General features: G+C 41.3%; 1 protein-coding gene across 1 annotated transcript; it reads left to right on the top strand.

Annotated features, from left to right (window-relative positions):
- The first annotated feature begins 789 nt into the window (after positions 1-789).
- Positions 790-7,976, top strand: ngb (neuroglobin). The gene is made up of 5 exons (XM_071327580.1): positions 790-1,043; positions 1,147-1,370; positions 2,385-2,493; positions 2,679-2,798; positions 3,666-7,976. Exons 2-5 carry the CDS (start codon positions 1,273-1,275, stop codon positions 3,816-3,818), a joined length of 480 nt encoding a protein of 159 aa, XP_071183681.1. The 5' UTR covers positions 790-1,043; positions 1,147-1,272; the 3' UTR covers positions 3,819-7,976.
- The last annotated feature ends 4,639 nt before the right edge of the window (positions 7,977-12,615 follow it).

Consider the following 12,615-nt stretch of genomic DNA (forward strand, 5'->3'; position numbering starts at 1 on the left):
CTGGATATTGGTGGGAACTGGAACACGCTGTCATACAGGTCGATCCAGAACATCCCAAACATGCTCAATGGGTGACATGTATGGTAAGTATGCAATCCATGTAGAACCTGGACATTTTCAGCTTCCAGGAATTGTGTACAGATCCTTGCGACATGAGGCTTTGCATTATCATGCTGAAACATGAGGTGGGCCTCAGGATCTCGTCACGTTATTTCTGTGCATTCAAATTGCCATTAATAAAATGCAATTGTTTTCGTTGTCCGTAGCTTATGCCTGCCTGCCCATACCATAACCCTACTGCCACCTAGGGTCACTCTGTTCACAACGTTGACATCAGCAAACCGCTCACCCACACAACGCAATACACGTGATCCTGCAGTCAGCATGCCAATTGCACGCTCCCTCAAAACTTGTGACATTGTGTTGTGTGGCAAAATTGCACGTTTTAGAGTGGCCTTTTATTGTCCCCAGCACATGGTGCACCTGGGTAATGATCATGCTTTTTAATCAGCCTCTTGATATGCCACACCTGTAAGGTAGATGTTTATCTTGGCAAAGGTGAAATGCTCACTAACAGGGATGTAAACACATTTCTTGTGTGTGTGGAACATTTCTGGGGTCTTTTATTTCAGCTCATGAAACATGGGACCAACACTTTACATGTTGTTTGTATTTTTGTTCAGTGTATCTGGAGGGAGGTTGATGTTTTTGACAGCCCTTGGTTCACCTGTAGGAGGAGCTATAGCTCGTCACATCCTCAAAGGAGAGAAAGAGAGCGATCCCTCTTTTCCTTCTTCAGTGGTGTGAACAGATCCACAGCGCTGGAGAGAGAGTATAGTGGGAGAGAGAGAGAAACAGTAGTCAGTTTGACAGATAAGCACGGCGGATGACTTGTCTCTCTCTGAATGTACCGTGAGCAGGAGAGCAAGTAAGTACCAAGAGTACCAGCCAAGGCAGTTCTCCAGATGCACAAACACACACACAGACTCCACAGCCTGGTACAGACAGGGAGCGTGTGAAGAGAGAAGAGTGTCACAACTAAGGTATGCTGGGATCTAGATTTTCACATGTACAACTATCATGAATTCCTCTTTCTATTGTTTTGGTTTTAATATGTTATGTTTTAGCTCTTGCACTTACACTTATTTTCCAGGTGGGTCATCAAAGGTTTCCCAAGCGGAGTCTATCAAAGTGTAATGGGTTGCCCAGATCAGAGACTTTTCCTCTGATCCTGCAAAGAGAGCTAGTCCTCACACTGAGCGACCCCCGCTCATGGAGAAGCTGACGGAGAAAGACAAGGAGCTGATCCGAGGCAGCTGGGAGAGTCTTGGCAAGAACAAAGTTTCACACGGAGTCGTCATGTTCTCCAGGTACAGTCATGATCTAAAGTTTTTTATTTGAAGAGTTGGGTATGGAGGAAATGAAGGAGTTGGGTATGGAGGAAATGAAGGAGTTGGGTATGGAGGAAATGAAGGAGTTGGGTATGGAGGAAATTAAGGAGTTGGGTATGGAGGAAATTAAGGAGTTAGGAGAAGTTGTGATATTGCTTGTCATACTGTATTATCTATTCAGATCAAATCAAATCAAAATGTATTTGTCACACTCGCCGAATACAACAATATTAGCCTTTGCCGTGAAATGCTTACTTACAAGCCCTTAACCAACAATGCAGTTCAAGAAATAGAGTTGATGAAATATTTACTAAATAAACTCAAGTATAACAAATCTAATCAATCAAAAAGTAGCACAATAAATGTACATAACAATAACGAGACTATATACAGGGGGTACCGGTATACAACACTATACTTCATAACCAGTGTTTGCCCTATATTCGACTCTGCTACCGCTGCTGAAAAAAATTCAATGGGAAACATTGAGAACTATACCATGCATGTGTTCCTCCATGAAGATTTCATGGTGATTAGTATATCAGCCTTTACTGTTTGTGTACCAAAACACAGTGTTGGTTGATATCTGCAGCATTTTTTTGTAAGAAAGTTTACTGAAACCTAACCATTGACTACAATTTGCAGTTGTATACAATACAAATATGTCAGTATAGCGCAAAGATACTGTAAATAATGTAGTTGTCATAGTAAACAGTACTTGTGTACTGAGAGAGGAAAATACACTTCACCTACATAGATACTGCATCACACACTCCCTATACTGGGACTGGAGGCTTGACTTGTTGCTTGGCGACAGGCTGCAATAGTCTTTATTTTGAAACAGCTTCTGCTAAAACAGACTCTCGAGAAGAACTGTTGCTGACTGTCCTATTTTCTTTAACCAGACATTAAAATCGTAGCTATTGTGGCATTCGAGGGACTTACGACTACATGTATCTGTCTACACCTGCATTGTGTTTTGTGTCTGTGCAGACTGTTTGAGCTAGAGCCTGCGCTCCTCAACCTCTTCCACTACAACACAAACTGTAGCCCCACACAAGACTGCCTCTCCAGCCCTGAGTTCCTGGACCATGTCACAAAGGTAATCCTGCGTAGCCCATCACCATTAAAACGGACATCTAAATGGTTGATTCTTGGAAACAAATCCACGGCAATAACCTCTTGCTGTGTGTTGGTGTATGTGCACATTCCTTTGTGTATGTGTGTGTGTATGTGCGTAAATGATTGTGCGTGTTTGTGTATGTGTGTGTGTTCGTATGTGTCCAGGTAATGCTGGTGATCGATGCAGCAGTCAGTCACCTGGACGACCTCCATACCTTGGAGGATTTTCTGCTCAATCTGGGGAAGAAGCACCAGACAGTTGGGGTTAACACCCAGTCTTTTGCTGTAAGAATATTGTCACTCTGATCACTCACTGTAATACACTGCTGTCATACTGAGTGTACTGTACACTATACTATACTACACTGTAAAAGAAAAGTTGATTTTACGTACAATTGCAAGTCAATTCCAATTTAATTTGAAATTCCAATTAAAATATTGAATTAACTCATGAAGTGGAGAATTCATGTTGAATTCAATTCAAATTTCAATAATCTTCAAGTTTTGGAATTTAATTGGAATTTGGACTGAATTGTAAAAACATTTAATATTTGGTATTGAATTGGAAATCAATATTTGTAAATTTCCCAGTTATTGGAATTATTGCACTTAGTATAAAAATGTGCTGCAGGATTTGTTCTAAATCATATCAAGTTCTATCTCTATATTTCCAGTATAACCAGGCTGTCAGGACAGTGATATGATCAGCCTGAAAGTCTGAGAGAATTGAATTCAAATTGGAATTTGTGGAAATGTTGGGGATAATATTGAATTAGGAATTTAATTCTTGGAATTGACTTAAGATTGGAATTGAGAGGAATTAAGTTCTCTCTGAATTCAAAGACTGACCTGGAATTTGATTTGAATTAAATTGAATATACAGGGAGAGGAAATTGAATTAGAGGAAGTGGAATTAACCCCAACCCTAATTGTAAGACAACCAGCTGCAATAAGATTGTGAGTTTGCTCAACAAAAATGTTGTTGAGCAAACTCGCAATCCTATTGAAGGCATTTGCCTTACAATTGTACATTGAAATCAACACATTATTTTACAGTGTACTTTTAAGGAACAAAACTTGCAACAATTTATAATTGTAGGCCAATATTCATATTTGCTTGCGTGCATCCGTGTGTGCATGTGTATGTTGCAGGTGGTGGGGGAGTCCCTTCTCTACATGTTGCAGTGTAGTCTGGGTCATGGGTACACTGGCCCACTGCGTCAGGCCTGGCTCAACATGTACACCATTGTAGTGGCGGCCATGAGCAGAGGATGGGCCAAGAACGGGGAACACAAGACTGACTGAAACATTTGCTGGGGTCTGCTACCAGTCTCTGTCTAATCACCTTCATGGTTGCTACGGAGTAAGGTTGTATAGCTCACAGCCTGAAGGTTTTGATTGCTGTATTTTTCCTCACTGAGTCAAGGGTTACAGTAGAGGGAACGAATAATGTTATCACATTTGACACCACAAACGATGGTTGAATCACCTGATGTTCACAGAGTTAACTGTTTTTGCTGGGGATGTTGTAGCTGTAGAAAATGCTGCTATAACGTTGTGGGGATGTTATGTGTCAACCAGCTTTGCACGTGCTCTAAGTCTTCAGTTTGAGTTCCTCAAATTAGAGAATTGGTTAAATTAATGTAATGACTGAATTTGCTCTGTAATTTTTTTTTTGATATACAGTGGCTTGTGAAAGTACTCACCACCCTTGGCATTTTTCCTATTTTGTTGCCTTACAACCTGGAATTAAAAAAACTTTTTCGGAGGGGTTGTATCATTTGATTTACACAACATGCCTACCACTTTGAAGATGCAAAATATTTTTTATTGTGAAACAAACAAGAAATAAGGCTAAAAAACTGAAAACTTGAGCTTGCATAACCCCCCCCCCCCAAATTCAATACTTTGTAGAGCCACCTTTTGCAGCAATTACAGCTGCAAGTCTCTTGGGGTGTATCTCTATACGCTTGGCACATCGAGCCACTGGGATTTTTGCCCGTTCTTCAAGGCAAAATTGCTCCAGCTCCTTCAAGTTGGATGGGTGCTGCTGGTGTACAGCAATCTTTAAGTCATACCACAGATTCTCAATTGGATTGAGGTCTGGGCTTTGACTAGGTCATTCCAAGACATTTAACTGTTTCCCCTTAAACCACTCGAGTGTTGCTTTAGCAGTATGCTTAGGGTCATTGTCCTGCTGGAAGGTGAACCTCCGTCCCAGTCTCAAATCTCTGGAAGACTGAAACAGGTTTCCCTCAAGAATTTCCCTGTATTTAGTGTCATCCATCATTCCTTCAATTCTGACCAGTTTCCCAGTCCCTGCTGATGAAAAACATCCCCACAGCATGGTGCTGCCACCACCATGCTTCAATGTGGGGATGGTGTTCTCGGGGTGATGAGAGGGGTTGGGTTTGCGCCAGACATAGCGTTTTCCTTGATGGCCAAAAAGCTAAATTTTAGTCTCATCTAACCAGAGTACCTTCTTCCATATGTTTGGGGAGTCTCCCACATACCTTTTGGCAAACACCAAACGTGTTTGCTTATTTTTTTCCTTTAAGCAATGGCGTTTTTCTGGCCACTCTTCCGTAAAGCCCAGCTCCGTGGAGTGTATGGCTTAAAGTGGTTCTATGGACAGATACTCCAATTTCCGCTGTGGAGCTTTGCAGCTCCTTCAGGGTTATCTTTGGTGTCTTTGTTGCCTCTCTGATTAATGCCCTCCTTGCCTGGTCCGTGAGTTTTGGTGGGCGGCCCTCTCTTGGCAGGTTTGTTGTGGTGCCATATTCTTTCCAGTTTTTAATAATGGATTTAATGGTGCTTTGTGGGATATTCAAAGTTTCTGATATATTTTTATAACCCAACCCTGATCTGTACTTCTCGACAACTTTGTCCCTGACCTGTTTGGCGAGCACCTTGGTCTTCATGGTGCCGCTTGCTTGGTGGTGCCGCTTGCTTAGTGGTGTTGCAGACTCTGGGGCCTTTCAGAACAGGTGTATATATACTGAGATCATGTGACAAATCATGTGACACTTAGTTTGCACACAGGTGGACTTTATTTAACTAATTATGTGACTTATGAAGGTAATTGGTTGCACCAGACCTTATTTAGGGGCTTCATAGCAAAGGGGGTGAATACATATGCACGCACCACTTTTCCGTTTTATTTTTTATTTTTAAAATAATAAATAAGTAATTTTTTTCACTTCACCAATTTGGACTATTTTGTGTATGCCCATTACATGAAATCCCCCCAAAATCAATTTAAATTACAGGTTGTAATGCAACAAAATAGGAAAAACTGCAAGGGGGATGAATACTTTTGCAAGGCACTGTATCTACTCTAATAGCAATGATTGTGGGGTTCTTCGTGATGTATCTTAAAGAATCACACAATTGCCAAAACATTGGCTGTATTACTTGGCATCACTACCTCTACTGTGATCATTACTGTAGCTGGAATGGGCAGCTATGAGATGGGCCCTTTGCCAAATCAAACCAATGATAAAGAAACATTGATCACAAAAGTATATACAAGATTATTGTTTCGAGTGATTATCACAAATCTATTTCTATGTCTTTGAGTTAGGCTAGGGATCTGATAATGGCACATACTAATGCTTTCCTTTCTGTGTGTGTTCATGACCTGGGGTGTAACAACCCTTAGGGGTGAACATGATTCTTAAAGACATTGATATTATTAAGTAAACCGATTTTTTGGACAATGCTCAATAGAAAGTTCAAAGGTTTTTCTATGGGATCTCTATGACTGTAATGGCACCTTTGTCTGAAAGGTGTACACTCTTAGAAAAAAAGGGTTCCAAAAGAGTTATGTGGCTGTCCCCATAGGAGAACAATTTGTAGTTCCAGGTAGAACCCTTTTGGGTTCGAGGTAGAACTCTTTCTAGTTCCATGTTCCCTCTGGGGAAAGGGTTCTACATGGAACCAAAAAGGGTTCTACCTGTAACCAAAAAGAGTTCTTCAAAGGGTTATTTTATGGGGACAGCCGAACATCCCTTGTAGGTTCTAGAGAGCACCTTTTTTTCTTAGAGTGTAAGTGGCACTCTCCTCTGACAGTAGAGGTTGTAAAGATCACGTTGCCAAATGCGTATTATCATATTTCAATAGACTTCAACTGACTGTTACTCTAAATAGACTGTTATTCTCCTCTCTTGAGTTCTAGCTAAATGATGGAACCCAACAGTAGATTATTGGCTTGAGTGTCTTTGGGCAATTAGTTTTCACTAACTGTAAATGTGAAGTGGTGTTGAACCACATAATGTATCAATATTGTGATGATACGTTATGAACAAGCCACAATTACAGAAGTACTTTGGCTTTTTGGACCCATTAGACAATCATAGTCATTGACAAAGCCAGGATTTATTCTTTATTTTTTACTTCCCTAGTGTTTTCATAATACTGCAAAGTTAAGTACTTTTAGAGCTCTGAGTGTCTTTCTGTGGACAACCCTAAAACATTTATGAATAAACAAGTTTCACTACATCCTACCTGAGCCTGCTCAGATAGTAATTAGAGATGATAGTTAGAGATGTGTACATCCTTTTTTGCCGCTATGAACATATTTACCTATATGTTCTATACAGTGTGTATCAGTGGCATGAAAGACAAAATTCCAAGTTAGCTATAATACGTAAATTATTTGATAACAACACTACACTACTGTATATCCAAGCTGCTGATATGTGGTGAATATTGCTTTAGTCCGAGATTACTTTTATAAAGTTTATTTTTGTGTTTTCAAGTGTTTTATATGTGTAAATGACTATATACCATTGTGAACACAATTTTTCCTAACATGTTAAATTACCCAAAACAAGGGCGCAATTTCTCCTCAATCAGTAAACATATTTGCCATATTATCAATTTGTCAACCCTAAAAGGAATGTTACCGTTGGCATTGGATACAGAACCATTTCATTACTATTTCAATATGAGAGCTCACTTTATTGTTCAATTATCTGTGAGCTTTCTTTTCGGGCCATCACAGCACTTTTCTACTTCAGGGGGTTCCTCTCTCCCACTTTCCAACTAGCATAGTGGGTTTCCCTTACCAGATGAATCCTTCTCCTGGACCAAAAAGCATTATAAATAGAGAATACACATCAAAAGTGCTTTTTATTCCAGGAATAAGCTTCATCTGAGTCTAGGAAACCAGCCCTATGAATTAAACACATTTTGTAATATCTATATAATGCACTATGCAGATTGTTGTGGGTAATGTCTTTATTTTCAATTATCTGAGAGTAGGTCTGTTTAATGTGTATGTGTGGATTGCATTGGTACATGTAAATAACATGATATTTTGATTATGAGTGTCTCCATGTCTACCTCATGAAACTCAGCTGCTATTGAACAGCAATGATTTCACCTATGTAATGTGTTGTGTGCTTACTCAATTAAGACTAAATAAAGGTGATCTTCTGTGGACATACAACTGAAAAAAGAGGACAATGTTTATTGTTTTTCTTCCACTTTGATGGTTTGTTTGTTTGTGTGATGGTACTAATGTTGAGTTCAGGGTTTGTAATCAGTTACAGTGTGCCCCGATTGTTCTCGCTCCGCTTGGTTATTCCTTGGGATTATGTAACATCAGTGTACTGGCTGGCTCCTTCCCTGGGGGTATAGAGACTTCATCTGAAAACCAGAGAGCTGAGTGAATATCATCCTACTTAATCATGCAAATGCCACATTCATCGCATCTCCAGGATTCCAAGAACTCTTAGCCACTACACAGCTAATGTGCTTTCTTGACCTTAAAATGCAGACAGCTCTATTTTGTAAGTATTAAGATAAGCTCTAAAGCTGTGTGTGTGCGTGCGTGCGTGTGTGTGTGAGTGTGTGTGGGAGAAAGAAGAGAGAAAGAAACAGAGAAAGACAGAGAGATGGCGGCTAAATTGTTATGTCCCAGATTGCCTGAACTCCATTCAACACATTGGGTTAATCTATGCTACAAAGCATTCACATATTACATTTGCTTGCGTCATTGTAAAAGTCACATCCATGGGCTGGCTGTCTGCCCTGGTGTCCCAAATCTGTCTGTCTGCGGTGCTCTTCATCTTCCCCTCTATCTGAAATGTTGGTTTATTGATGCTAGTAAGTCGCTGGCTGTCCAACTGTGACCCACAGAGTAACACTGAGGCTGGGGTGTGAGTTCAGGGGATTAGGTTGAGAAAAGCAGTCGTGTGGTGTGGCCTCCATTAGTTGAACACATGATTCATCCCATAACATGGAGATTATCTGCTGTCCTGAGGATTGCTATAGCGCGGTCACCTCCACTATACCACCACTACAGGTCAGGTATAAAGGTCTGGTGAAGCCGCAGCTGTATAACCCGGTCATTGGCATATGTAGGGGATATAGAGATGAGAAAGGTGGATACAGCAGCACTGAGGTGATGCACATCAACAGAACTGCAGCAGAGTCAGCACTTTTAAGTTCCTCAGTGTTCACATCACCAAGGACTTGACATGGACCAAGAACACCACCACTCTTGTCAAGAGGGTGCAACAGGGTTTCTACTACCTAAGGCGTCTGCACAAATTCAGCAAGCCACCCCGAGTCCTCGCCAAAAATCTACCCGCTGCACCATCGAGAGCGTCCTGACCGGGTGCATCACAGCCTGCTACGGGAATTGCTCCATCCACGACCACAGGACCCTCCAACCGGAGGTGAAGATGGCCCAGTACATCACTGGTACCGTGCTCCCACCCATCCAGGACATCTACTCAGAACGGTGCCTGAGGAAGGCCCGCAGCATCATTAAGGACCCCACACACCCCAGCCACAAGCCGTTCACTCCCTTACCATCAGGCAGTCGGTATCAGAGCTTGAGATCTGATACCAACAGGCTCAGAGACAGTTTCTATCTACAAGCCATCAGACTGATGAACACTAACTGGACTGACCACCTGCACAGACTCTCCACAACTTAGCACATAATGTACTCACCTGCTGCTACCATACTCTCCACAACTTAACACATAATGTACTCATCTGCTGCTACCAGACTCTCCACAACTTAACACCTCTTGAAGCTAGGGGGCAGAATTTTTATATTTGGAAAAAAAACGTTCCCAAGGTAAACGGACTATTTCTCAGGCTCAGATATTACAATATGCATATAATTGACAGATTAGGATAGAAAACACTCTAAAGTTTCCAAAACTGTCAAAATATTGTCTGTGAGTATAACAGAACTCATTTTGCAGGCGAAAACCTGAGGAACTCCAACCCGGAAGTGCTTTTAAAAAAACAACACTTGTTCCATTGCTTGCCCCTCCTCCATTTAAAGGCGTATCAACCAGATTTCTTTCCCAATGGCTTCCTCAGGCTGTGACCAGGCTTTAGACATAGTTTCAGGCTTTTATTTTGAAAAATGAGCGAGATTTATCAAAACGCGTCAGTGGATTTGACACCAGGTGTCCTTTGATTGGTTCCTGCGATGGAGAGATTTGACTCGACATTTTCTAGCTCTGTAGAATTGAACAGTTTACCGTCTGGTTGAAATATGATCGATTATGTATGTTAAAAACAACCCGAGGATTGATTATAAAAAACCTTTGACACGTTTCTACGAACATTACGGATACTTTTTGGAATTTTCGTCTGCCCTTCAGTACCAGAACGAACTTGTGGTTTTCTGAACATAACGCGCAAACCAAATGGCGATTTTTGGTTATAAAACTAATCTTTATCGAACAAAAAGAACATTTATTGTGTAACTGGGAGTCTCGTGAGTACAAACATCCGAAGATTATCAAAGGTAAGCGATTCATTTTTATTGCTTTTCTGACTTTCGTGACCAAGCTAATTTAAGGCTAGCTTTTCTAGCAGTGATTGATACACTCACAAACGCTTGGATTGCTTTCGCTGTAAAGCATATTTTCAAAATCTGACATGATAGGTGGATTAACAACAAGCTAAGCTGTGTTTTGGTATATTTCACTTGTGATTCCATGATTATAAATATTTTTAGTATTATTTTTGAGTTTAGCGCGCTGCCAATTCAGCGGTTGTTTACGAAAATGATCCCGTAAAAGGGATCCGTGCGGCAAGAAGTTTTTAACACATAATGTACTCACCTGCTGCTACCAGACTCTCCACAACTTAACACATAATGTACTCACCTGCTGCTACCAGACTCTCCACAACTTAACACATAATGTACTCACCTGCTGCTACCAGACTCTCCACAACTTAGCACATAATGTACTCACCTGCTGCTACCAGACTCTCCACAACTTAACACATAATGTACTCACCTGCTGCTACCAGACTCTCCACAACTTAGCACATAATGTACTCACCTGCTGCTACCAGACTCTCCACAACTTAACACATAATGTACTCACCTGCTGCTACCAGACTCTCCGCAACTTAGCACATAATGTACTCACCTGCTGCTACCAGACTCTCCACAACTTAACACATAATGTACTCACCTGCTGCTACCAGACTCTCCGCAACTTAACACATAATGTACTCACCTGCTGCTACCAGACTCTCCGCAACTTAGCACATAATGTACTCACGCACGCCTACCAGCTCTCACAGTCTCATGTCAGAATTAGATGTTCATCAATGTTTCTCAAACATCACATTTCAAAGTTGTTCCAATTGTACAATTTCATCGTGTTTAAGGTTAAGTTCAGGCATTAACTCCAAAATCTTAAGGTTAAGCATTAACTCTGAATGGTTAAGGTAAGGGTTAAGGTTAAGGTTAAGTATTAACTCTGAATGGTTAAGGTAAGGGTTAAGGTTTGTGATAGGCTTAAAACAAAAAAATTAAAAACAACTATCTATCGCTGGATTCAAACATGCAACCTGAGGCAGATGCTTACGCTCATCAAACATCCCGTCCACAATGCTGTAGCAAAACGGAAACCTACTTGAATGCTCACTGTTGCCCCTAGTGGCCGGTTTACACGTCATCTCCCAACGTCCTCAGACATGGATGGACGTTAAATACTGACTTGTATCACCGGTGACCTGGCTGCGCACGCACGCACGCACGCACGCACGCACGCACGCACGCACGCACGCACGCACGCACGCACACACACACACACACACACACACACACACACACACACACACACACACACACAGTGCAACTGCAGCTACCAGACTCTTATTATAATTGCTAAATACGGAACAATTTAAACACTTGCCCTCAATCCCCTCTTCCCAAAAACACATGTAAATATCAGATTGTAAATTGTGCCTTCTTGTATTATACTTTTGCTAAAATGTATATTCTATTCTACTGAGCCATTTACTTCATGCTCGTATCCTTCCCAATGGGCAAAAACTGGTTCAGCCATCGTTGTTTCCATGTCACTTCAACCCCAAAAATCAATGTGGTGATGTTGAATCAACATGCAAACTGATTGGTATCGCAAAAAGTCATCAACATAAGGGAATTTATTCTTTTTTTCACCCAACTTTTAACCTAAATCCAATGACATGGTGAAATGTTTTGTTGAATTCACGTTAGTTGACAATTCAACCAAATGTAAATTAAAATTGCACATTGAACTGACGTCTGTACCCACTGGGTTTTCTTTTATGATTTCTTATTATTGTTGCATTGTTGAGAAGGAACCTGCAAGTATGCATTTCGTTGGACGGTGTTCACCTTGTGCATCCCGCACATATGAATAATAACACTTGAAACTTGAAACTATCTGTACTGCAGAGTAATCAAATGTTGTCCCTTGACGCCAACTGGAGATATTGTGCCATACCTGATGGCTGCTGGGGGATCAGTCCTGGGTCTTTCTGGGGGAGACAAGCCTGTTAGAAAAGACAACAGACACATTATTTTTTAGAAAGTCTGCAATGTGCTTTGGAATGAAGGGGGATTGGATGTTGTCATGGAAACTGCTAAGCAAGGGCCCAGAGAGGTATTTGTTTTTCGAGGCATACAGACACTCTTCAGTGGAGCTGGCTGGCGGGCAGGGTAGGGTGACTGATGTATGATATAGAGGAGAGGGGGGCTGTAGGGAGGTGGAGGGGGCTAGCAGACTGGGGCTGATCAGGTTAACACTCTAAGATCATCCAGCCTGGAGGCAGCTGAATACTA

Source organism: Salvelinus alpinus, chromosome 9 (genome assembly GCF_045679555.1).
Source record: "Salvelinus alpinus chromosome 9, SLU_Salpinus.1, whole genome shotgun sequence".
In the NCBI taxonomy this organism is placed as follows: domain Eukaryota; kingdom Metazoa; phylum Chordata; class Actinopteri; order Salmoniformes; family Salmonidae; genus Salvelinus; species Salvelinus alpinus.

Coding starts and splice junctions, on each gene's coding strand:
- ngb (XM_071327580.1), top strand. CDS start 1,273: ATGGAGAAGCTGACGGAGAAAGACAAGGAGCTGATCCGAGGCAGCTGG. Junction 1,371..2,384: donor GGAGTCGTCATGTTCTCCAG/GTACAGTCATGA, acceptor GTGTCTGTGCAG/ACTGTTTGAGCTAGAGCCTG. Junction 2,494..2,678: donor TCCTGGACCATGTCACAAAG/GTAATCCTGCGT, acceptor GTATGTGTCCAG/GTAATGCTGGTGATCGATGC.